The sequence below is a fragment of the Chinchilla lanigera genome, unplaced genomic scaffold (genome assembly GCF_000276665.1).
Source record: "Chinchilla lanigera isolate Chin_1 unplaced genomic scaffold, ChiLan1.0 scaffold00014, whole genome shotgun sequence".
Lineage (NCBI taxonomy): Eukaryota > Metazoa > Chordata > Mammalia > Rodentia > Chinchillidae > Chinchilla > Chinchilla lanigera.
In genome coordinates, this window is record NW_004955415.1 from 1,329,970 (window position 1) to 1,354,615 (window position 24,646).

Sequence of the window (24,646 nt, forward strand, 5' to 3'; positions counted from 1 at the left end):
TGAGATTTTACACTGTCAGATACTCTTCAGTCTGGATTGTGATTATTTCTTTGTTTTAAATCAACAGTCAAGTACTCTCCCTCTTCTATAGTCTGACATCTTCAAGGTTTGACAGTGAGATCAAACTATCATTTTTGAAATGAAGTCTTCGCTCTATTATGGAATAAAAATCCCCAAATAACTAAAAAAAATGAATCCATCCTTCAATTATATTTTAAAAAGCTGATGAACCAAAATTATTCTGTTGGTATTGTTAATAACATTTAAAGATCTTAGTACTTTTCTATTTTTTAGATTTTGCTATTTATTTAAGCATTACTGAATTATAATATGTTGATTGTCAAGTTTACACCTTTGATTAAATAAAAAGCCTTATTTATAGAGTTGTTAGATTTTCTGTATAACCTCCCTAGCTTGCAATATTTTGTTTTTATTACAATGAAATTTTTCAATTTTGTTGGATTCCCATTTCACGTACATACCATTTTTATTATATTTCTTTGGCTTTATCTTTCACTTTTACTTTTAGGAACACTTTTTACTTATACTAATATTTTGACTATTTTTTTAGAATTACTAATTTTGAAAACATACTGTCTGCATAAAGTGAAACTCTTCCGTAAAGTTTTTTTTGATGGTCCAAACTCTTTTGCATAAATTTCAGCTATTAGCATGGTATAATGAAGAGCATGAGGATCAGAAACATTCCTGAACCTACATATTTCGTAATGTCTTTAGTGATGAAAAATATAAATGTAAAATGCTGCCATGCATTTGTTCTTTCAAAAAGTAAAATCAAAGGATCGTGGATAATTAGGGACAGGGCAGACGTCCTCCTACCTCCTGCCCCAATTGTGTCAGCTCCTCACGGTATTCACGGAGGAAACAGAAGAACTGAGAATTAAATTACTCTGTGAAATCACGCAGCTCATTTGTGGCAGCTTCAGGACCAGAGACATGGGTTCTCAATGTAGCTACTTTGGCTAGAAAACCTTTATGAAAACGTAATGGTATTATAAAAAATTCATGCTGGGTGTGTTGGTGTATGTCTGTGCTCTCAGTACTCTGGGGCACTGAGGTAGGAGGATCTCAAGTGTGAGCCCCTCCTGGGCAACACAATGATGTAACAAGGTCTTGCCTGAGGAAAGTAATCGAAAAGGGCTGGAGATGTAGTGCTGTTAGAAGGCCCTAGGTTCAATCTCTAGAACTGGAAAAAAAAAGGAAATTCTCAGCTTTTTATAAAAATTTTCACACACACAAACCAAAACATATTTCTAAGTATTTTAGCCAAATAAAATTAGAAGACACATGCACACTCAAATATAATTTTCTTTGAAAGAAAATTAAACTAAAATGGATTTTATGTACAATATGAAAACAGATTATGTCCATTTCCTCCCTTCCATATATGTTTTCCTGTACTAGATTTTGAGAAACATATGACTTAGGCAACTAGATTAATTTAGATCAAAAGATCTTGGAAGAATAGCATTTTAGAAAGATTCCTATGTAACGAAATTGCTAATATAGGACTGTTTTTAATCTGAGTACTCAATCTGAATGAAGTTCTTCGCAAGTCGAAAGGAATTGTGAGCTGTGATCTGGATGTTGATGACCCGCAGAGGCCTGCGCGCTAAGGGCTTGGCTCCTGGCTGGCAGGACTGGGAGGAGGTGGAAGCTCAGGAGGTGGGGAGGAACAGGTCCCATGAGGAGCTGCCTGCCATAGGCCCAAAACGTTGGGGTCACTGACTGTAGACTAAAACCGCCAAAACTATGAAGCGAAGTGAACTTTTTTTCAATATATGAGGCAATCATCAGAGGTATTTTTACTATAATGATGGGAAGCCCATTCGTAATTTGATGCATACATTTTAAAATTAAATTTGTATTACACATGGAACTCAGGAGTTCACTCTTTTGTTGAAGATTAAAACTGGCACAAAAAATTAAAATCTCTCTGTATTAGTAATCTCTGACCTCAGCATCTTCCCTGGAGGCTAATTCCTTCTTTGAACTGGGATTTATCTTTTTAAGCCTTTTCCTGTGCTTTGGATTTTCTTTAAAATGTGCCACACTGCTTTATATTGTTCTGCAACTGTATTTTCAGGGTTCTTTCTATATCAGTACATACACTTGTTCGTCTTACACCTTTTAATTGCGGTACATTTCCTAGCGCGAATATGCCACAATTTATTTACCTATCCTTCCTTCTATGGTGAACATTTGATGATGTCTTGTTTTTCTGATTACTATAAACATCACTGTAGTCCACATCCTTGTATGTGTTTTCCTGTGGTAGATTCATTTTTTAAAAAGAGCTCTACTGTGGTGTAATTTTCATGCCACAAAATTCATGAGCTTTAAGTGTATGATTCAACACTTCTCAGTAAATATAGGGCTGCTGTGCAACCACGGCCACAATGCGGTGAGAGCATTTCTGTCTCCCCAAGGGATCCTCAGTGTCCACTTGCAGCTGTCTCCACACTCAGTCCTACCACCGGGTCCTCACTCACAGGTTCATGTTTAAGAAATCCTACTCTTATTTCAATGTTTTGCAAAAATAAAGAATTATTGCTAATCTTCTAACTTTCCTCTAAAAATACATTTTTCTAGGTATAGGAGGTTAGAAAGGGGATGACAGGTTCTCTATCAATATTATTTTATCCTACTTATCTATTTTTAATTTAATTAAGTTTATTGGTACAATTTAGGATCTACAATGATCACATTCATCATGCGGATTTTGTACCTGTACATGATATATGCCTGATTTATCTTCTTTTTCCTCTCACTCCCCTCCCTTCCCTTTAACTCTTCTTCCCCTCCTCATTTACAAAGCTTTATTTCCATTTTATCCTTCTTTTCTGTTTTTCTTTTCCCTTCCTTCCTTTATCCTTTCCCCATCCTTAGTACCCCTTGTGGTTCTTTTTTTCCCCATACAACAGAGTACTACTCTACGAGAAAGAAGGATGAGTTTGAGACATTTATTGCTCAATGGATGGACCCTGAGACAGTACACATGTATAAATACTGAACTGTCTCTGGTGTGAGAAAGTGGAAGTGTAAATAAGAAACAAACTGTACAAGAGATATGGTGCAATGGGAAGAAACTGTTCTCTGTTTAAAAGCGGGAGTCAGCTGTTCTCTGAAGGAGGAAGGACCCAGCGGGCTGCAGCAGCCCTGTTGACAATGCTGCTGGGATGAGGGGCGGAGACGATGAATGTGGTGTTTGTGATCAGTCCACGTGGCGTGAGATTTTGGTCTTTGTCATGAAAGCACAGCTTCACTTCCTCCTTTCGCAAGAAAACTCAGGCTCAAATATGGTGAAAAATATGGTAAAAGAAACAGAGACGGCTTAACTATAACAGCTCGTGTGCCCCTTTCCCTGCTTTCCCTACTGATGGAAGAATACAAAGATGAGACCATCACCTCACGCTTTGATTCTGCTACCCGAGTGGAGCTGTTGCAGGGACCTTTCCCACACTTCTAAGTTTCATGTTGTAGATTTCAGGATGTAGGAACATGACAAATGAAAGGCAAATATTCACAGGCCACATAATCCCCGCTGCATCATCCAGAATCTGGTGCACTGGCATGGACCCTGCACCACAGAAAGCTGGCGAAGTAGAGCTAAGTGCCAGTGCTACTCACATAGCTGGAAAAGCAGCTGGCTCGCGGTCTTGATGGGCTGGGAACAGTGCTATGCCCTCGGTGTGCAGCGGGGGCACTCCCTCAGCAGCACCCTGCACAGCTTACCCACACAGCCCTCTCCATCGGGCCTTCGCGTCATGCCAGGTGGACAGATGCACATGAAGGTGCCGATCAGATTCTTACACATCATGCCTCTGGATTCACAGTCGTGCAGCCCTTCAGCACATTCATCTAGATCTGTTTTTAATAGTAAAGAACACAAATAAGGATTCTCTGGAGGAGGTTATCTTTAATAATTTTTAAGTCATATTTTTGGTCAAAAGGATCTATTTGCTGTGTTTTTGAGACATGGTTTCGCTGTGTAATTCAGGTTGGCCTCAGACTCATAGCAATCCTCCTGCCTCAGCCTCCTGAGTGCTGGAATTGCAGACATGCACCACCACACCAGGCTCAAGGGCAAAAGGATTTTAGCATGTTATTTTATGTTGTGTCAGGAAAAGAGGAGCCCTATCTTTTTCAAGTGTTGGTAAAATTCCAGGTGTGTGAGAGCTTCAGCCCTGGTACTAATAATAAGCTCTGAGAAGGGCAACCCTTGCTTTAGTAAGACTCCAAGGGTCTAACAATAGCTGTCTTTTCAACTCATTTTCTCTTCTTTGACTTCACTGTACAGTCAAGTGCTGAGTTACGTGAGTATGAAAATTACTAGCAAAACATCATCATATTTCTGAAAAGCTGTAGAAGCAGCCAGCTGAGAACTATGAAGTCATTAAAATACATTCCAGTATTGTAAATAAAGCTCTTCCTACTCCTTTGGCTGCGGTCTTACCTTTGCACATCTTTTGGTCTTCCCTGAGGGCGTAGCCAATCGGGCACGTGCATTCATAGGATCCGAAGGTGTTCATGCAGCGGAAAGCACACAGCAGTGGGTTTTGGGCACATTCATTTATATCTGGTCAAAGAAATAGCAGACACGTACTTAGCTCAGAGCTCTAATTACTTATTTAAAGAAGCACTGATGTATTTACTTGGCAATCAGGCAGAAAACAATAGGGAATACAATTTCCATTTCTGGCATTTGGTACCTAGCAAATCCATCCTCCAAGACAAAAGACAGAAACTCTGGAAAAAATGTAGCAACTACCTCAAGTTTTTAGTGTGAGTTGAAACCCAGGGCGAATACCCAGCAAGGAGTAATTCCCACATCACTTTTTCTTTTCTTTTTGAAATTACTCTGAATATGATCACCGTCACAGTGGGGTCAGCACCCTGTAGCTAAATCTCCACTAAAAACATTTCAGATTCTGCCCAGAAGAACTGGAAGAAGGACACCTGGGACAACCAAGGCTGCTGTAGCCTGAGGAAAACTGGAAAAGAGAGTGCCAGAGAGAGACACTGTTTTTTTCGTATACTCAGCCCAAGTTGCTGACTGTCTGGTACATTTGTGGGACAAAAGCCAGGAGGCTGGCCACCGAGGCTTAAAGAACAGAACTAAATCAGCCATTTCCCTCCATAGGCCTCCCTGTGTCTACTCAAAGTAACTGTCTTCCTAGACAAAAGCAACAACATTCTTCACAGCAATCTCAAGAAGAAAAAAAAAAAAAAAAAAACAGATGCTAATCATTCTGAGATGACTTAGATGCTGGCATTATCAGACATTTGTGATGAATACAGTCATCAGCAAACTATGAGAATAATATAAACAAAGATGGAAACATTTAAAAAGCCACTTTATCAAGCCGCTATATCAAGAAGAAATAATGCTGAAAAGAAAGGCCACTTGCCTTCACAATTCATCATGGGTCCCGGTTCAAAGCCTTCATTGCAGTTGCATTCGAAACTCCCAATAACATTGGTGCATGTACCGTTTCCACATGGGTTGCCAATTGAACACTCATCGGTATCTGGAAAAGAAGTGTAAGAAAGTGCCACAAAGTTTGGAGACATTTTAGTTTTAGAAAAGCATGCTTAGGAAGACTCAGGCTGGCCTCACATTTCTGGGATCTGCAAAGGGCACAGTGACCCTTACCCCTGCGGCCCTGGCTCACTATCTTTATGCAGTGCAAGGACCCCAGAGGATGAGTGTTCAGTACTCTGATTCTCATGGCAGTGCTTTCCCTGAAGGTTACCAATTCAGAAGAGGGACGTGATCCACTGCTTCACGAGCAGTGTGGAAAGACGTAAAGGCAAATCGCTGTCTCTCCCAACTACAAATTTTGACAATTTTAAACCTCTAGAGACATCACAGTTCGTATATTTGAAGACTTATTGGACAGCTCTTCACATTCAAATAAACCACCGCAGACTAGAAGATTTAAGGTGGGTGAAAGAAGAGCTGTTACTAGCTTCTTGTCTTGTCTTTGCAAATCCTCCCACCACCCAAGGCACCTGAGAGACCTTGTGCTGAATATGAGAAAGAAAGTAGAACTTTCAAATTATAGATGTGGAGCCCATACTCACCCACACAGCGCACTCCTGTGTAATCAAGGTTGTAGCCCATTGGACATTCACAGCGGAAGGAGCCATCCGTGTTGATACACTGACCGTTTGAGCAAATGCCTGGGCTTTCCAGACATTCATTGACATCTAAAATATAAAACTGCTCATCAACTTCCTCACAGGAAAAGGCATGACGTACCATTTGGATCTACTCAGCACAGCTTTACTCTTAATAAAACATGGCAGTATTTGTTTTGACAGAGAAATTTGTACTTTGTGTATCATGCCGTAGTCTTTATAATGCACATGATACATAAATATTATATGTGCATGAAATACAATATACTATGTATTTTGTTGTAAAATTAGCATGATTTATTATAAAATAAATGAAAGATAGTGTGTCCCTATAAAATGTGAATGTAGAAATAAAATATACTAAAGCGTACCTTCACGCGTGTCATGGAGACTTGGGACGGTCCCATGGCCATATGGACACAAATCTTGGAATGCAACTGTAGAGAAAGGGGTAAATTCTCCATTATCAAAGGGCTGGAACTATCAGTGAATTTAACAGCCAACTAACAGTACACATAGAATTGTTCTTAATTATTTGTCCTCTACAAAGCTGCAAGTGTCTCTTATTTTATTTTCAGGGCTTCTTTCCAAAGCAACCTGAAAAAAGTCAGAGAAAGCCATTGGAGTTTGTCCTTCCCAGGTGCCACTGACTGGGGGTTCCCGAGCTTTCTGCTCCTTCATTTAACACCGAACAGCCAGCAAGAGCTCCCTGCCCTTTACCCACAGAAGTGGCTTTGAACCTGCAGAGCAAGCCTATTTGCCCTCATCAGGGGCCATCACACAGTTCACTGGTGTTATGAGATTTGGGATGCTGCTGATCTCTTCCTGAAAGTAGCCACTATGCTGACCTGAATTTAAGAATTTGAATTCTTCTTAGAATTTGATGTGATATTTTCAATTTGTGATATATACCCATGTGGGAGTTGCTTTTGTTTTTGTTTTGTGGTGCTCGGGATCAAACCCAAAGCCTTCTGCCTGTGAGGCACGTGCTGGGCCACTGAGCAATACCCCGAGACTCCCTGTGGGAACTTCTACAGCAACCCAGAATACAATTTCATCTTTTCTTCCTGTGTCTCCTGCCCTGCACTTCTCCAGTCATACTAACCTTGGGGGAAAATGAAAGAAACTGCTAACTACCCGTACTTATGGGTGTTGATTAAAAATGTTAAGAAAACCCTTGGACGAGGGGGATCACTGAACAATCAGAATTTATACCTGAGGGGGTAATTCCACCTTCAAAACATTCATGAACTACACATCAAACCGGCGGGCAGTCACTCAAACACTTGTCAGAAGGTGCGCACGCGGTTGCCTTTACCTTCATCGTCCTTGGGGCACAATTCACAGGGGTCCCCCCAGCCCTCGCCAGGCATCTTACTGCAGCAGCACTTTGCTTTTGTCGTGTTGAAAGCTTTGGGTACAGAACACTTCCCATTTTCAAAATTTGTGAAGCAGAAACTCTGGCGAGTATCTAATCAACAAAGCAAATGCAACAAAGCTCCTTACTGGCCATTGAAACACACAGAATAATTTGTATATAATGCATGCAACTCTGTTTCTGACAGATTTCTCACAGGAAGAACACACAACACAGGTTTGATTAGCAGTTAGAGGATGTGTCTGAGACTCTTCAGTTGTTCATGGTCAGTTGCCAATTTTAATCAACCCGTGTATAGAATTTTACGCCATTATTCAAAGCGCTTAAGATAGTCCTATAATGTGGTGACAGTATCTGAGAAATCATGTTCAATCAAGAGATTCCCATACAGAATCTTTTTTCTATTGTATTATAGGTTAGCAAAATTCTTGGCAACTTTCAGTAAATTTAATCACATCAGAAACAAGCCATGTGCCAATATACAAAATATCTGCCAGCAACAAAATGAAAATGGTGAATCAGGTAATGATTTTTCTTTTGCTATAAAGTCTAAAAACTATAAACAATATAATAATTAAAAGCACCTTGGATTTGTCCATTGCATATACTTTTGGGACCTGTATTTTAAGATTACAAGGAGGGTATGCGCTTCGGCAGCACATATACTAAAATTACATGGTGGTTTATCATCTAGCTTTGACATTTCTAAGCGTCAGCTACGACAAAGAAGTCAGGCCAAACCTTACCAAAGCACCTCCGCCCATTGTCAGACAGCACGAAGCCAGGAGGGCAGATGCACTGGAAGCCGCCAGGTGTGTTGGTGCAGGAACCGAAAAGACAAATGTTGGGATCTTCATCACATTCATTTATATCTGCACAGCAGGGGGAGAATTTGTTAATTTAATCGAATCAATATGCTGTTTAATATTTGAAAGTATGTATTTGTCCATATTACAACAGTCCACCTGCCAAGCATATCTGAGAGAAAACAAGAGATTGTGTTACCTGTATGCTTGATTTATTCTATTATTGCTCCAAAAGTCAAAGGTTATGTCCAAGTTCAAGCACTCATGTGTCACAGAGTCCTAGGTCCATCTCCAGCTCCTTGGACTCGATGCCTAGGAGTGTGTATGCCTGTCCACGTGCCTTCCTAACACGACCGCTCTCCTTCTTGGCACCTCTCTTGGGCACCCAAGCGGGAACCTGGAATCGCCCTGGTTTCTCCCTCTGGCATATCAGCCCTCACAGGCAGGCAACAGGCATCCCCCACTTCTGCTTTCTCAATACCTTCGACTCGTCATCATTTGCCACCTGGGTCACTGTCAGTCATGTGACTGACCTCTGCACTTTTCATCTCTTCTCTTTGTGTTGCCACTGGGATTGCTGTTCTAAGATGTATATCTGATTATATTTTGAGAATTTGTGCCTATGGAAGCGGGAGGGCTCTGATATAAGAATGTCAACATCCCTACCCCAAGGATCTCAGGAGGGGTGCTTAAAATAAACGAAGATATTGCACCACTAATTTATAGCCGTTTTCTATGTGAGTAGTTATTGAGTGGGTTACTTTAACTAACTGAATATCATTACATAACTTCAATCGTATCAGAAGGTGAGCTTCTTGCACTGTCAGCTTCTAGCATGGAGTCCAGCACATACTAAATTCTCAGTTTGTATGTATCTTTCTCTATGACGTAGTTAACATTTTGTTAAATTTCAGAAATAGTCTCTTTTTTGTTCACTGTTAGTCATGCAACTATTTTTCATCTCTGGAAAGGAGATGCAGAATGAGAATGAATGAGTCACATCATGTGTGTTCTAAAAACAAAAGTAGCCTGCAATAGCTCTACAATACCTGCAGGCCCAGTGGAAGCTTCAGAGCTGGCCACTCATAGCCCCTTATGCTGTGTTCCCTGTATTTTCAAATAATATCTCCACCCTTCTTCCTTCTTTGATTAATAAATTCTCATCCACCACATAAGCGTGACCCAGAATGTCACTAATCTCTTGTTGACAGGCTTTCTTGAAATTCTGTCCTCTCCATAATTAACCACAGCTTTCTGTTGTGCTCCCAAATCCTGGACATACTTATAGCAATCTTCATCACATGGCTTTAAAAACACATCTTTGCAAAACAGGTTCACCTACACAACACGTCTCCTCTGTCAGGCATTAAGCTCGCTGAAGGCAAAGACTACGTTCCTGTACCTGCAGCACCTACAGGGCCGTGTGTTCACCTTCCGGATGCAGGGCCCATCTGTGTGTTTGCGTGCACATAACCACGGGCATGTCTGTACGTGTATGTGCCTACACCAGGCGGCATCTCATCTGTGTAAAACTGGTAGAAGAGATACCATCTGGAGGAAATACCTCTTACAGTGAAATGAATTAATTAAAACCATTTTCCAGATGAAAAATAGCTGCATTACTAACAGTAAATAAAAGGGAGTATTTCTAAAATTTAATAAAATGTTAACTAAACATAGATACAGATACATCCATTAAGACAAAAGGTTGCTGAGGGTATGTGACACAAAGAAGCACATGTATTTCTCCTTCTCCCCTAGTAGCTAACATTCTCTGCTGCTGTCATTGTTCCATGAGATGGATCATAGACACAAAGAAGAGTCAGGATTAAACATGAAAAAAGCAAACAGTGGAAAGAGAGGATCTTAAACTTTTCATGAAACTTACCCAGATGATTCTAATATGACTGTTTATTTAAGTATTAAAACACTAGGCAACATTACAATAACCTACAAAGTGAGAGAAAAATCAGAAGGCCATGAATACCCATAATGTTTAATTATATGGCCTGAAACATCATTAAATCCTATGAAGTTCGTGGCTTCTTACAGCTTTATAACTCTCTTGAATGTAAACAGTAGAGTTATCTATCTATGTGTAGATGGAATCTTGCCAAGGGTGACAGAATTAGAAAAATGAACAACTCAAAGGTAAAAAGAAAATTCTCAGCAATTCTTTCACATTACAAAAACTACCCTAAGATGCTGGCCCTTCTGAATTTCAACAAAGCTGTAAAAAATAATTTGTATAAAAGTAAAAGTGAACTGAAAAAAGGTCAGCCTTCATCATGTCCAGGCAAAAACCAGGCAATTCTGGGACCCACTTTTGATGTGGTTACTATGCTCTTTTGCGCTGGAAGAATTTCAACAGAAAAACATCTGTTATGACAGATGGATTAATATTTTCTGTTTTGACATGAGGCCTTCCCCAGAGGGGAAAAATATCTCAGCAGAATTGTCAAGATTTTCTGCTTCACATTTCTAGGACCCTTGCACCTTTAGTAATGGTTTTAAAGTTGGGTGCCAAAGATTACAATTTTTGTAGACTCTCTTTAAATTTAGTAGAAAGTCTCTGTTGACATTTGGAAAAAAGATTAGAGTCTGATGAAAATTCCTAGACCAGCACAAGATTTCTATTAATGAAAAAAATCCCACATCCCTAAGATTTTTATTCCAACCCTTGAACCACCAAGTCATTTCTGATGGTTCAATAAAACAGACGTAGCCAGCTATATGCTTAATTCCGTAGGTCAGCATACTTGCAGGGGTTGGGATGCCATAAATTTCCATACAGCCTGTACCAAGTCTTACTACACCACACACTTCAGCATGAATGTCAGTCTTACCGATGCAGTTCTCGCTCTTTACTTCATATCCTGGGGGACAGATGCACCTGAAGGAGCCCTCCAAATTCTGACAGGTCCCAGGGGAACAAGAGCCAGGAAGGGCAACACATTCATTAGTGTCTTCAGAGAGAAATAAGAGGAAAAATAGTTAAAACATGAGATGATTCTTGCATGCATTTGTCTTCTGAATGCTATCAGCAAGAATTTGGGGCTGGAGATACAGCTCAGAACTGCAATGTTGGCCTAGCATGTGTGGGCTTGATCCTTAGCACCACCCACTTTTCCTTCCAAAAAATCATACATTCTTCTGCTAGGTCATCATGGACATATTATTCCCTACAATATTCTTCTGGTATCTTGGGTAGTTCTTCTTTGGCAAGTTGTTAATTTTTTTATGTGTTTCCTTTGCCTACTTTTATTGAGACACAGACAACTTCAAGTTCTACCCCAATAGAAACACTGCCTTGTGACACATTCCTAACTGTTGGTTAATACCATACATGAAAATTTCCCATCTTAGGCCATCTTTTTCATGTGACCTGAGGATCAAATGAAATGTGAATGAGTTAAGTGTGTCTGTCTGTGTGGGCAGTCACCTTCTTTCACAGTAACAGCAACAGAAAGACTACTGTTTAGATTCTTACCTATGCAGTTTTTGCCATCTGGAGTAAGTTCATAACCTTCATTACATAAACACTTAAAGGAGCCGATCTCATTAAAACATCGTCCATTTCTGCACACCTGACCGAAAAAGGAGCTGCACTCATCTATGTCTGTAAGCAAAGAGGAGTTAGCCTTTCAGAGAGAGCGCTCTTAGGTGCACCACGTCACAAACTCAAACTTTTAAGTTTTTTATAAAAACTCTATGTTACAATTTCTCATCAGCACAGAAGAAAATGGCCCATGTAAGGTTTGTGTAACTCCTAAGTTCGCGAAGACCCCGACTGTATTTCAATCTCAAGGTATATTTTTACATTAATATATCTCTTGGGTTTATAACCAGATAAAAGTTGAAGGTTGCTGGTATTTGATCCCCAGCACCATAAAAACAAACAAACAAACTGGTACATAGTGTGAAACACACTTCGGTACTGCTGACACATGCAAATTTATTAAAGAAAAGGACACTAAGGGTTAGGATTTTAGTTAAGCTCTGGGTGGATTATATGTGAGTAATTTCCTGGGTTGTCTGAAGACTACTTTGAGTTTGAGAAGCTATAGTCAGGAAGGTTGAATAAAATGTCCGCTTAGCTACCAATTTTTTCACAATTGCAAAATTTTGAAAAATAAAGAAAACCTACAGGAACAAGTGGCTGATTAAATCAGGAGGTGGAGTTAAGCTGTGATGGTCTCACCATGGTAGAAAACCTGTACTACTCCCGTATACCTCCCAGGGTCGCATGCCTGGCGAGCGGGGATAAAGAGCTCAGGTCTGCTGTCATTTCTGTTATTTCTCCACCCACGTCAGGAACAAGCCCCACTCACTACTACTTCCCGTGTCAAGTGTGGGCCGAGGGCTAAAATCCTGTGTGATGACCAGGACAGATTTCTGAGACGCTGGGCAGATCTAGTCACCACCCACGATTTTTGTGGTAAAAAGCACCTCGGCTTCAAAAGCAGGGGAAAAGTAAACTTTAGAACGCAGTGTGTCAGTGAGTAGGAGGTTTTTGGTATCTGAATGCAAGAAAAGCAGGATTTATATAACATACTGTGACAACACTGGAACAATTCAAATCTGTCTTTAAATTTACCTAAGGGGTAAAAATAACCAAAACCATAAATCAGTCCCGATACGTAATCACCTAAATGGCCTTTTTCTCTGGATTGAGTAGTTCATCCACAAGAATCCTCAAAATAGTACATTGCCCTATGATCCTTAGGCCAATAAGTGGCTTTTGTTAATTAGAAATTGGTCAGTGACATGACATCATTTTTGGGATGCATTTCTAATTGTAACAGAAGTTACTTTCATTCTTTGGTTTTACTTTTTATCTAAGCACACTATGTGGACGTGAAGTAGAAGCCGCACAGGACCGACGGGGACTCACCGAGGCAGTCGTTGTTGTGAGTGAGTTCGAAGCCTGGGTAGCACAGGCAGTTGTAGGACCCAACGGTGTTTTTACAGGTTCCGTTTCCGCACGGGTGCCGCTCGCACTCGTCCACATCTGCAAAGAGAGAGCAGCTCAGAGGGATTTAACGTGTAACTAGAAAAAAAAGGTTATTCAACTTTTCCATTTTTGCCAACTACTAAATCACTTAGATTTTTTTCAGTATTGGGCTAGGAATGCATATTTACTTGAGGAAGATAAATCTGACGTAGAGAAAATGAAAAATTACAAAATTATAAAAAAATACAGCTTAATGACTTACAGGTACATGGCGTGCACATAACTAGCCTAAGCAAGCATCCCTAAGCAGAGACATTTTAATTAATATATTTGTGTATTAACTGTAAGTAAAGTTACCTTTTGAAGCATTAAAGCAATTTATTCTACTAAGAATTACAAATTATTGCCAAGAAAATTCCATAGCTTAATTCAATTGAGAAAAAAAACTTCAGTGTAATTTTTTGAAGCAGTTTAACCCCAATTAGAATTTAGTTAGAACTCAATATTATTATCCCTCCAACCTCCAAAAAGAAACAAGAAAATACTTAGAAATGAGGCACGGTGGTACGTGCATGGAATCCCAGAATTCAAGGAGGCTGAGGCAGGAGGATTTCAAGTCCGAGCCAAGCCTGGTGAACTTAGCAAGGCTTAATTCAAAATAAAGAATAAAAAGGGCTAAGGATGTAGCTCTCTGCAAAGTTCCTGGGTTCAATCTCCAATAACCCAAAGCAAACAAAACTTAGAAAGGTCATCCATCATAGCAGAGCAGACTCCTTGGGCTAGGAATCCCAGGCCAGTGAAACTCTTCCATGTGAAGCAAAGAAAAAGGTGTTAATCTTCTGGAAGAAAGCTCTGGGTAAGGGAGGTCTGCTTGATGAAGGAGTTGGCCAGACTTTTATATAGAATTGCTCAGAATAGGGAAACACTTTTCCTGTACGCACTTTTGAATTATAAATCTCATGTTTTTTTGTGAAATCATACTCTTTCCAGGAGTATAGCATGGAGAAGAATGTGCAGGCATTCTCAGAAAGTCCATGTAACAGGTCAGAGCCGGAGTATTTCTGGACAAGCGTCAGTTGGAGAATCTTGCCTGTCACCACGGGAGCAACCTGGGGGCTGGGGCTGGGGGTCTTAGGCAGAAATGGAGCTCAGACATTCCCTAGGTGTTCCTGGTAGCACGGAGAAACCATGAAGGAAATGAAGCCCACAACACGCAACTCTGAGTTTGATGTCCGTCTAGAGAGTATCTTGAATACCAAAAGTAAATGCATAATCCCAGCCTTTTGTACACTAAAACCATGCTGTTACAAATAGCCAAGTTTTAAATGTAATTTTCTTCCTTCAAGCGCAAGAGAGAGGATGTTTGGCAGAGGCTGAGCCAAATGCTGACATCAGCCCCGGCCTTTGAAAACTTATTAATTATCGGCTCAGCAAGCATTCACTACACACTATCATCACTTAACCAACCATTCTGTCAGCTACTGGGAATTTCTAAACCATTTGGCTCTACTTGCTTCCATAATTATTTTAAGAGCTGAAACACGAAAGGTGCAGGTAAATCCCAAATTATTCAGTCATCTGTGCAGAAAGACTGCCTACGTGTGTGTGCAAAAATATGATCTTGTAAAAATACAGTCACTCTTACTACCCCCCCCGCCGAAGTCCAAAATGTTGTCCTGAGGGAAACATACAGAGACAGAAGAGACAGCTGGCATTGGGGTGAATTTCACATAACCTTGAGTGTCTCAGAGTGTGTGTCAAAAAACAAGAACATCTTTTAGGGAAAAAGGTCAGAACCCCTGAGTTGAGGGGCATGCGGTGGTCTGCCTCTGCTTGCAAATTCTGCTTAAACAGTTGGGCTTGGCAGAGACATGGTAGTTACTGACGCCACGTGAGGCACTCGTAATCTGCCCCCAGTCTTAGTCCTACTTTCCCCCGGGAACTGAGTGTTCTCACCCATGCACATAGTTTGGTCTTGAGAAGCCTTAAAGCCATTGTGGCAGATGCACTGGTAACTTCCTTGCAAATCAACACACAGGCCATGACTGCAAACATTAGGAATTTCCAAACATTCATTGCGATCTAAAAAAAAAAAAAAAAGAAGAAATAAAACACATGTTAGACCTATCTGATTTTTATTAAAATCCTTTCATTTTTCACCGATCCATTTCTCTAACCTGCTATTAATTACTACAGACAGGCTGAAAATGAACCATAACAATAGCAGAATCAAAATAAGCAAGACTTTCAAGTATCCAAGTCTCTTTTTTTAATCATGCAACTTTTCAGGCTGATTCATATCTCAAGGATACTATTTTATCCTAGGGAAATCTACTGAAAGAATCTCTTTTCTTAAAAAAGTAATTTATGTTGCAATAGGCTCATTATAAATGAAGACAGTGAATCAGAAAATCTTTCCAAAATTACTCTTGAAGGCGTTTCTGGTAGGAAAGCAAGGCCTCCTTTCGTGTAGGAATCCCACAAAGCCTGTGCTCAGTGCCGGCCTGCTGTTTCTTACCCACACAGGCTCCGTTGGGTGAGAGTTTGAAGCCTGTAGCACATTCACAGCGGTAACTGCCGGGGCTGTTGATGCAGTCTGCGTTGCGTTGGCAGAGATTTTCGCCATTGCTGCACTCGTCAATGTCTGAAACAGTGGAGAGTTTCTATCAATACTTTAGGATCACACGCACATCAACACGCTGATGGCCAACTCTTTACAGCAGAAGAAATAGTAACACTTGGAAAGCTGCCCAAAAGCCCTTTTTGTATACCAGACTATGCATGAGAGACATCTATTAGTCAGATTACCTTCACAGACCAACAGCAGGTCATTGTAACTGAATCCTGTAGGGCATTCACAGCGGAAACTGCCAATCTGGTTAATGCACACACCATTAGCACAAATGCCTGGAATCTCCTTACATTCATCAATGTCTGAAATTGAACAGATTTGGTAAAACGTATGTGGTTCTGCTTAATGTATTTACCATTCAACCTCAAATAATGCCATGTGGATCCTGGACTAAGAATACATATTTAGTGTCACAAAAATCAAATATGTGGCAGCATAAATGGTTCTGTGGTTTATGAAAACATAGAGACCATAAAATACATTAGTTCTTCTAAACAGCAATGGGAAGAATGCAGTGTACGGCAAAACACACTGAGTGGTTTGAGTGTCAGTGTGGGGGGATCAAGCTCCTTCTCAGGTTGTGTGTCATATCGTCCTAATCAGTGCTGTTCATCTGATAGTTCTGTTTCCTTAAATTCATAGATTTTGTTATAGATATACACAATGGAAAGTTAGTGTATTGTTCAATAGAGATTTAAGTTGCTTTTGAGAAAGAAGACTGAGGAACAGAAAGTACATTCAGAAAGAATAACTTATGTGAATACGAATTCTGCAAATTCATCATTAGACCAATAAAAAGTACACCAAAAACCAAAATATGTACTTAGTACTTCTGAACATAGGAACTAAAGGGTAAAAGAAGGCGAATTACTTACAGTCCTACCATACACTGAGGATGACAGGAAAACTGAAGTATTTGCATGGGGCACATGAAACCTGGAAACTGTGTATTTGTCATAAGTCAATCACCTGACTATGCTGACGGAATAACACTATTGGTTAGAGTCTAAGAACATTATTTTTCTTCTGATTAATTATATTAGATTAGGATCCAGGTACTCTCATCCAAGTACTAACCAAGCCTGACCTTGCTTAGCCTCCGAGATCAGAAGAGATCAGGCATGTTCAGGGTGGTATGGCTATAGACTATGGTACTCTTAAATTAAAAAAATTTTTGCATAAATTCTTACATTGAACTCCCATTCCTCCTACACACACAATTTGGGAAAACTCACCAACAGCTTTTCCTGTGTGAATGTCAAAGGTGAATCCAGGAATATTTCCACATATGGTTTTAAAGTCAGCTTCAAAACAAACAAAACAACGCATTTTTAATATTCTCAAACACATTCACAAAAAATTTTACATAGTACAACTTTCACAAGTATATTTTATATTATTATGTACAACCAGACATTTAAATTTCTGTTATAGTCACTTGATAACAATGCCTGTTACTGCAAAAACTAGTTGTAAAAAAGGGGGGGGCAACCAACTTTCTGGACCCCCTTCTGTCTCTCTTTTGAATAAATTCTTCTTACTCTTTAAAAAAGTAGATGTAAGCATTTTTTACCATTACTGTTACCTCTATCATTAACTTTTACTACTCTATATTAGATGGCATTACAAAATTCAAAACACTTAGGTATTCAATTTTTTTCTTATGCAGAACTTTAAAAATGATCTAGTTTATACATATTAAAAAAAGATCAGAGGATGAATTTAAAAACGATTCACGTTTGGACAGGGATACAGACGTACACAATCATTTTGTGGCAGAGAAGCAGGTTACCAGTGAAAAATGAATGAGCTATGAATTTTGTTCCTTTTTTTTTAAAGCCACAAATATGTATTTGTTGGAATATGAAATCTGAGTGGCAAAAAACAGTTCATTGTGAGATAAAAGAGGCTGAAGGTTATTCCCACACATAATTTATCAAATCAATAGACATTTCAAAGAATACAAATTTTTATGAAGCTAAATCATGCTAATGCTCACTGTTACACACATGAGTTAAAGTCCCGAAAGAAGTATGAGGGAAAACTTGCACTATATATTTGTACTTTAAACATGTGGGCAGGGATTTTGTAGACTGCATCTACTGATACACACTGAGCATCAATTTAATGGTTTCTAATTTCCTGGCAATGTGAAAATTATAATTTATATATAATTTCATTAATTATCATTATTATAACCATATGAATTCGTCTGTCACTATTTATTATCCCTGTTTACAGATGAGAAAACAGTTTGAGAAAAGATAAATTCTCTATATACAATAAGTTGTAGAGCTTTGATTTAAATATAGACTTGTTTCTCAAACCTAAGTTTTTCATTTTCTTTCCCAAAGAAAAATAGCATTTTACATCCCCAAACCAGTGATCTTCAATTTCTAATTATGTAGTTTTGTTTTATTTATTTTTAAATTTTTAATTAAGTTTATTGCTATATTTTAGATACACATACTGACCATAGTCATTACAGGGAATGTCCACAATATACCTTAAATTCTCTTTTTTTCCCAATCCCCTCCCCTCCCTTCAACCCATCTTCCCCTTCCTATTTACAAAGCTTTGCTTCCATTTTATCTTTTCTTTTTTGTACTGGAAATTGAACTCATGACCTTGAGCTTGCCAGTATCCTTTTTTAAAAAAGTTGTTTTTTTCCCTCCCTCTTTCACCCTTACCCCACCCTAGTTCTTCTTTCCTTTTGAACACTTTCTTCTGATTTCACAATACCCATTGTACATTTTGGTCCTTATTTACTCTTTTAGTTTCTCATACCAGGAAGACAATGTGATGTTTACATGTGTCTGACTTATTACACTTAAAAGAGTATGGTCTCAAGGTCTCATCTATTTATCTAAAAATGTCTCAGGTTTATCCTTCTTTATAGTCAGGTAGTATTCTATTATGTTAAAAAACCAACGTCTTTATCCATCCCTGGTTGATGGGCATTTGGGCTATTTCCAAAATTTAGCTATTGTAAGCTGTGTTGCTATAAACATGGGCGTGCATATATCGGTGTCCTGTGATGTTTTTAAATCTTCTGAGAAGATACCTAGAAGCTGAGAACTGTAAGAACTTTTCTAATTTTATGGAACTTACTGTGGCAAAACAAGGCTAAGGGAAAGCCACTTGACTATTGAATTTGATCCACTTTCAAAAAGGTTCATGTCTCACTCCAACACTTCTTATATTTATTTCATCATCACTTTAAATGACACACTTAAATATACATAACACACACAGCATTTGGTAACAAATGTATAATCTCTACTTTTTTTGTCCTACTGATTCAACTCCCAGCACTTACAGGTATTATACTTTACCACTCTCTAGAGACCACAAAAGAACATGAATGGGCAACAATTTTAGGACAAGCAGTTTCTACTTTTGTCTTTATTTTCTTTCATAAGAATTTATGTTTGTAAGAAAAATATTATCCTGTGAAGGCAAGTTCTTTTTTCCTGCCTAAGAATTTCAATTAAGTCAGAGGGACAGAAAGTATAACTAATATTTTGACAAACTATGTAAAATTTTGCTCATGAAATCCATTTTTGTACTTTTTTTCAAAATTGAATTTAAAAAAGATAATGAATTTGATGGTTTTTAAATTATTTTATCAACATGTACTTTCTGTGTCTAACACAGTGACACATAGTGGATGCTCATTAAGTACTTGTTCAATGAATAAATCAGTAAAAGATTGTATGATGTAAGAGTTTAACCCTTTTAGCAATGGAGTCCTTCAGGATGTGATGGATTCATCACTCGTCTGAGAAATTAGACCCAAAGAGGGCCACTTGGGAAACTGAGCTTAGAGCATGCTCACATGTTTTCAGAACCGAGCATCTCTGGTTTGGGTACCTGCGACTTTTACTCTACAGCTATGTGTATGTGTGCATTGCTGACTCAGCCTTCAGCAGCAGCACAAGCTATGTGCTTACCTGTTCCTGGTGTTGGGCATGGTTCACAAGGTTTGTTCCAAGCTTTGCCCACATTGTACGTGCAGCAGCACATCCTCTTTGTCACGTTAAAAGGCAACTCATTCTCACATGTGGTTCCATTGTAGCTTCGGTAGCAGAAGCTTTTTCTCATATCTACATGAGGAAACAAATAAACTAGCTAGTCATCAGCAGTGACGAAGCCCACATACCTGTACACATCAAACTTCTGTCATTAGTGTAACTGAAAAAACCTCCTTCATTCAAGACATCTTAAAGAACCTCTGCAAGCTGGTAAATAATTTTTAGATTAACATCTCTCCTATTTTTAGAAAGAAGTTTTCATTTATAATTTTACAGGGTGACAATTTAATGTATATTTATTTCTTTACTCAAAGACTACGTATTAATTTTACATGCCCTCTTACTTTGTACAATTTTAGTGTATATAAATGGAGAGTAAAATTATTTAAGAATATATACACACAATCAATAGTTTGTGAGACTGTGACACTTCATTCATGAAGATTTAATTCCTAAACTTTCTAAACAAAAATTCTGAGACAGAAGTGCTGTTCATGTGAAGTTAACAATGATGCCCTCGTTAATGAATCTCAGTGACCTATACTCACCCATGCAGTTGTGACCCCCATTGACCTGCATGTATTCAGGCGGGCAAATGCAGGTGTAGTTTCCTAGGGTGTTATAGCAGGTCCCGGGCCCACACACGCCAGGATGTGCGAAACACTCATCAATATCTACAGTAGACAAGAATACCTATGCATTAACAAAGTTATTTTTATGGATCTCTGTTATTTAGATTACTGAACACAGCATAGGCAGTTCCTCATTCATACAAAACTTAGAGATAAAGAAAATATCCCAAGATATGCATTTATATTACGTAAGTTTATCTTTCTTCAAAAGAAAAAAAATCCCTCATATTAAAAAATTATGTCATAGGAAGAAATTATTCTAAAGTAGCAAAAATAATCACGTATTTTAAAGTGGAATTTAAAGCCTGCATTTCCCTTACGTTATTTAAACTGTTTTAAACTGAATGCTGGTTATGACAGACTTTGTTTTTGTGGTTTCATTCAAATCAATACTTCTTCAGGGAATCTAGAATCTGGGTAGCTGCTGGTTGTTTTCCTTATTAAGTCACAGTTTTTCTAGTCGTATTTATTTCATATGTTTCCAAATAAAGGTTGTAACAGAAAACAATTGTTTAGTTGTCCATTTTAAGAAGCATTCCTTCATTCCACAAGTAAACACTGACATTCTATTGCAAGCTGGAATACACAGTGACCAAGACGAGGAAGAAATGGGCCTTGTCTCCAGGAGCCCAGCACAGCCTCCACCACAATGGAGTGGGGTGATGAGATCCTGAGAGGGGTGGTCACAGGGCCAGGTGGTAAGTGACAATGGAATCAAAAGGATTTACCCAATCTTATATTTTGTCTTCTTGAGACAGGATCTCTCTATGTAGTTCAGGCTGGCCTTGAACTCACTTTGTAGCCCAGGCTGGCCTTAAAAGTCACAGTGATCCTCCTGCCTCAGCATCCAGAGTACTGCGATTACAGATGTGCACCACCTCGCTTGGCTTAATTTACCCAGTATGTGAACTCTATATCATGTCCAGCATTATCGATATGGAACAATATTAACTTAATACTCAAGCTTACCTACTTTCCTACATAAAATATAATTCTCGTCAATATTTGTACTGGTAACTTACTGTATATTTTCACACTACTCCATTTTCCCCACTTACATCTAATCAGCTCTCTCAGAAAGACAGCAGTAAATGATAACAGGTGAGCCGTAGGTTAATCTATCATTAGACAAGAGCAACACTGGTATGAAAAGAAAAAAGCAAAGAAGCCCTTTCGACAGTTCCGTGGGCAGCAAGCTCAAGGCCCCTCACCTTCACAGATGCGGGTTTCCTCGCTGAGGTAGTAGCCTTGCGGGCATTCACACTGGAAGCTCCCGAAGGTGTTGATACAGTTTCCACCTTGGCAGAGACCTGGCAACTCCTGGCACTCATCAATGTCTACAAAGGGAGAGACAGTTCATGGGCCACATGCACCATTGTGGGAGACAAGAGTTATGATCAGAGCCTTACAATCGGTGCCTAATCTTGGAAGGCCCACAGATGTTTATGCATCCAAACAGATGAACTGCAGTGGTGGGTTTATTCCGATCTTACGTTTTCTTAGTTTTGCAAAAGAACTTTGCCATTTCCTGAGAACACTGATAAAAGCAAGTTGGAGGCTACGGGAAAGAAGTGTTACTCTGTAGGACAATCAGATATCGGACCCCTGTGGTGCATTATCTACTCTTGTCATGCTTGAAAAAAGTAGATATTTAACATCCTGGTCATTGATAACCTACCTCTAATATCGCTAAGTAATCTTGTCAGGACTGCACCGTACTCGCTTTTATACCACCTTTTCCCTAAAATGAACTTTTTACTTAAACCTAGGTGACAATTAGTGATGAGCTCACCTTCTAAGATGATTGTGATGGGGTTAGGTCTAAAGCCTTCACCTCCAGGACAGAGGGTGTAGTATTCAGCTGCAAAAGAATGAAGAAGAGGCTTTATGTCAGTGTCCAAATGCCTGAGACCATGTGCAAGCATTCAGCAACCGAGAGACTTAAAACATACATCCTCCTAGAGGCATCCACGTTTTCCCCACTGTCCTTTCAAATTAGCTTGTATATGACATTTTTCTTGAAAAAAGATCATTTGTTCATGAATGATATCCACAATAAAATAACAAAAGGCATTTGTTTTTAAAGGGAAAAGCCCCTTACAGAAAATACATATCACAACTTTCTTTGATAGCAAATAAAAACTAAAGGACTCTATAGCAGAGAGATTTGGGTTCATATGCATATGGAAACACATGTTTCAATTTAACATATTCTGTGACTGACTTCAGGAATACAAGCTACCTATGAACCTGAATAACCTCTGAGAAGAACTACGAATGGGCTTCATCTTTGGTACTGTGGAGAATGGATCTTATTGCCATTCATATTGGATTGCGGTTAAAAATTGTTCCATCAAACATATCATGAAAAATAATGAGAAAGGAATTCAAATTCCTTTTCTATAAAACACTGCTGGCTGGTTTCACATAATCCCTGGAAGTAGTCCAAATTCCATCCCACACTGCTCGCTCTGCTTCCAGCCCGAGAGCAAAGTGGCAACTTGTTTTCAGACCCCAGAGTGTGTTCCCTTCCTGACTTTGGCTGCATACTTACTGCTATTGACAGGGGGGCAGGTCTCACAGGGGTTTCCCCAGGCCTTCCCCAGAGAGCAGCAGCAGGAGGAGCGACTCACGCCCACTCCAATCTCCGTGTTGCAGGAAAGGCTTCCGTCTCCTCGAGGACCAAACTTCAGGTAGCAGTTGCCCACGCGGTTGTCTACAGAGCAACAGAGGAGCTTACAATTGCCCTTGCTGAATGGTTTGTGCTTATACTGTTTCATCAGTTTGCCTGCTATATCCCGTAATCCGGGCAACTACTTTGAAGATAACAATATGCAATACATTAACCATGGTTATTTCCTATTATCTTGTTTTGAGATTCTGTATCGTTGTTTTTATCTCTTTAAAAAAAAGTCGCACTGGCTAGGCTGAGAACCTCTTAGGGAGAAGATAGACAAAGAACGCACTTCAAATTTTACCCGTTAATATGGAAGGTTCATTCATACCAATCTTTAGCACAAAACAACCGCTTGCTTTAAAGCTTTTCAAGATGGAATGATACACAGGAAATTATGACACATTTTCCAATGTTTAATAATCTATACAGATTGTATTCCCATGTGCTCCTGACAGAAACAAGATTTCTCTGTGGGGTATTCTGAACCTTTCAATAGTATGAATGCAAGACATGTCTATATCACGACGTTCACGAATGATGAGACAAAGCTGTGGTAAGTTAGTTTAAAGCTCTGGGTCATACAAAGGAAACTCAATTCCCCATCTCTTTCCTTTCCTCCCCATCATCTCAGTTCCCCCATGGTTTCCTTTCAGTTGCACACTGTGCCTTGCAGGTCTGGAGAAAGACAATGTGTGCCAAAGTCAGACCTCTGACCCAAGGAATCAATGCACCTCAGCCTTCTTGTCTCTCTGGTCACCACCTAGGTGGCAGGGCCTGAAATACCTTTTTTTTTGAGAAGTCTCCAATGTATAATTCTCTCACTTCTCCCCTGAATTTTAGACCCTTCATCCAACTGCTTGTGTGACTTCTTCTCTAAGATACCTAATGGCTATTTCAAAGTTAACATGTCTACAAAGGACTACTTTTTCTTCCACATACAAAATCTGCTCTACTTCCTTCTTCCCCAGTTTTAGGCATTTTCAATAGATAACTACTTCCATTTTCCCACTGCACAGACCCTAAATCCCCAGGCCATCTTTGATTCCTATTATTCTTTATCCAGTTCAGTAACACAGTCTGCCAACTCTACCTTCCCGATATACTTGCAACCTGACTAATCACCCTGGTCCCTACCACTATTTCCTGAACTCGAGACCCTGTCATCCCTTTACCTGGGCTATGCCGACAGTCTCCTAACTCACCTCTCTACTCGTATCCTTGACCCACCTATCACCTATTTTCCCTCCACAGCCGCAGTAATACTTCAGAAGTGTTACCTTATATCAGGCCCTCTGAAATAGCCTCTTACCTCAACCAGAGAAAATCCAAAATTCTTACCAAAAAACCTTCTAACTCCACAAAGTAATT

The 24,646-nt window shown here is 39.3% G+C and overlaps 1 protein-coding gene across 1 annotated transcript in view; it reads right to left on the reverse strand.

Moving 5' to 3' along the window:
* Window positions 1-24,646, reverse strand: part of Fbn2 (fibrillin 2) — a gene marked incomplete at its 5' end in the record, with an annotated part of 227,883 nt that overhangs the window by 22,417 nt on the left and 180,820 nt on the right. Inside the window, 19 exons of the mRNA XM_005380550.2 lie at window positions 3,757-3,888; window positions 4,478-4,600; window positions 5,433-5,552; window positions 6,109-6,234; window positions 6,537-6,602; window positions 7,484-7,636; window positions 8,290-8,415; window positions 11,196-11,315; window positions 11,840-11,968; window positions 13,244-13,360; window positions 15,260-15,385; window positions 15,822-15,947; window positions 16,112-16,237; window positions 17,171-17,239; window positions 19,889-20,041; window positions 20,518-20,643; window positions 21,813-21,938; window positions 22,394-22,462; window positions 23,156-23,317. Of these exons, the coding sequence (XP_005380607.2) occupies window positions 3,757-3,888; window positions 4,478-4,600; window positions 5,433-5,552; window positions 6,109-6,234; window positions 6,537-6,602; window positions 7,484-7,636; window positions 8,290-8,415; window positions 11,196-11,315; window positions 11,840-11,968; window positions 13,244-13,360; window positions 15,260-15,385; window positions 15,822-15,947; window positions 16,112-16,237; window positions 17,171-17,239; window positions 19,889-20,041; window positions 20,518-20,643; window positions 21,813-21,938; window positions 22,394-22,462; window positions 23,156-23,317 (2,295 nt within the window). The remainder of the gene's footprint in view (window positions 1-3,756; window positions 3,889-4,477; window positions 4,601-5,432; window positions 5,553-6,108; window positions 6,235-6,536; window positions 6,603-7,483; window positions 7,637-8,289; window positions 8,416-11,195; window positions 11,316-11,839; window positions 11,969-13,243; window positions 13,361-15,259; window positions 15,386-15,821; window positions 15,948-16,111; window positions 16,238-17,170; window positions 17,240-19,888; window positions 20,042-20,517; window positions 20,644-21,812; window positions 21,939-22,393; window positions 22,463-23,155; window positions 23,318-24,646) is intronic.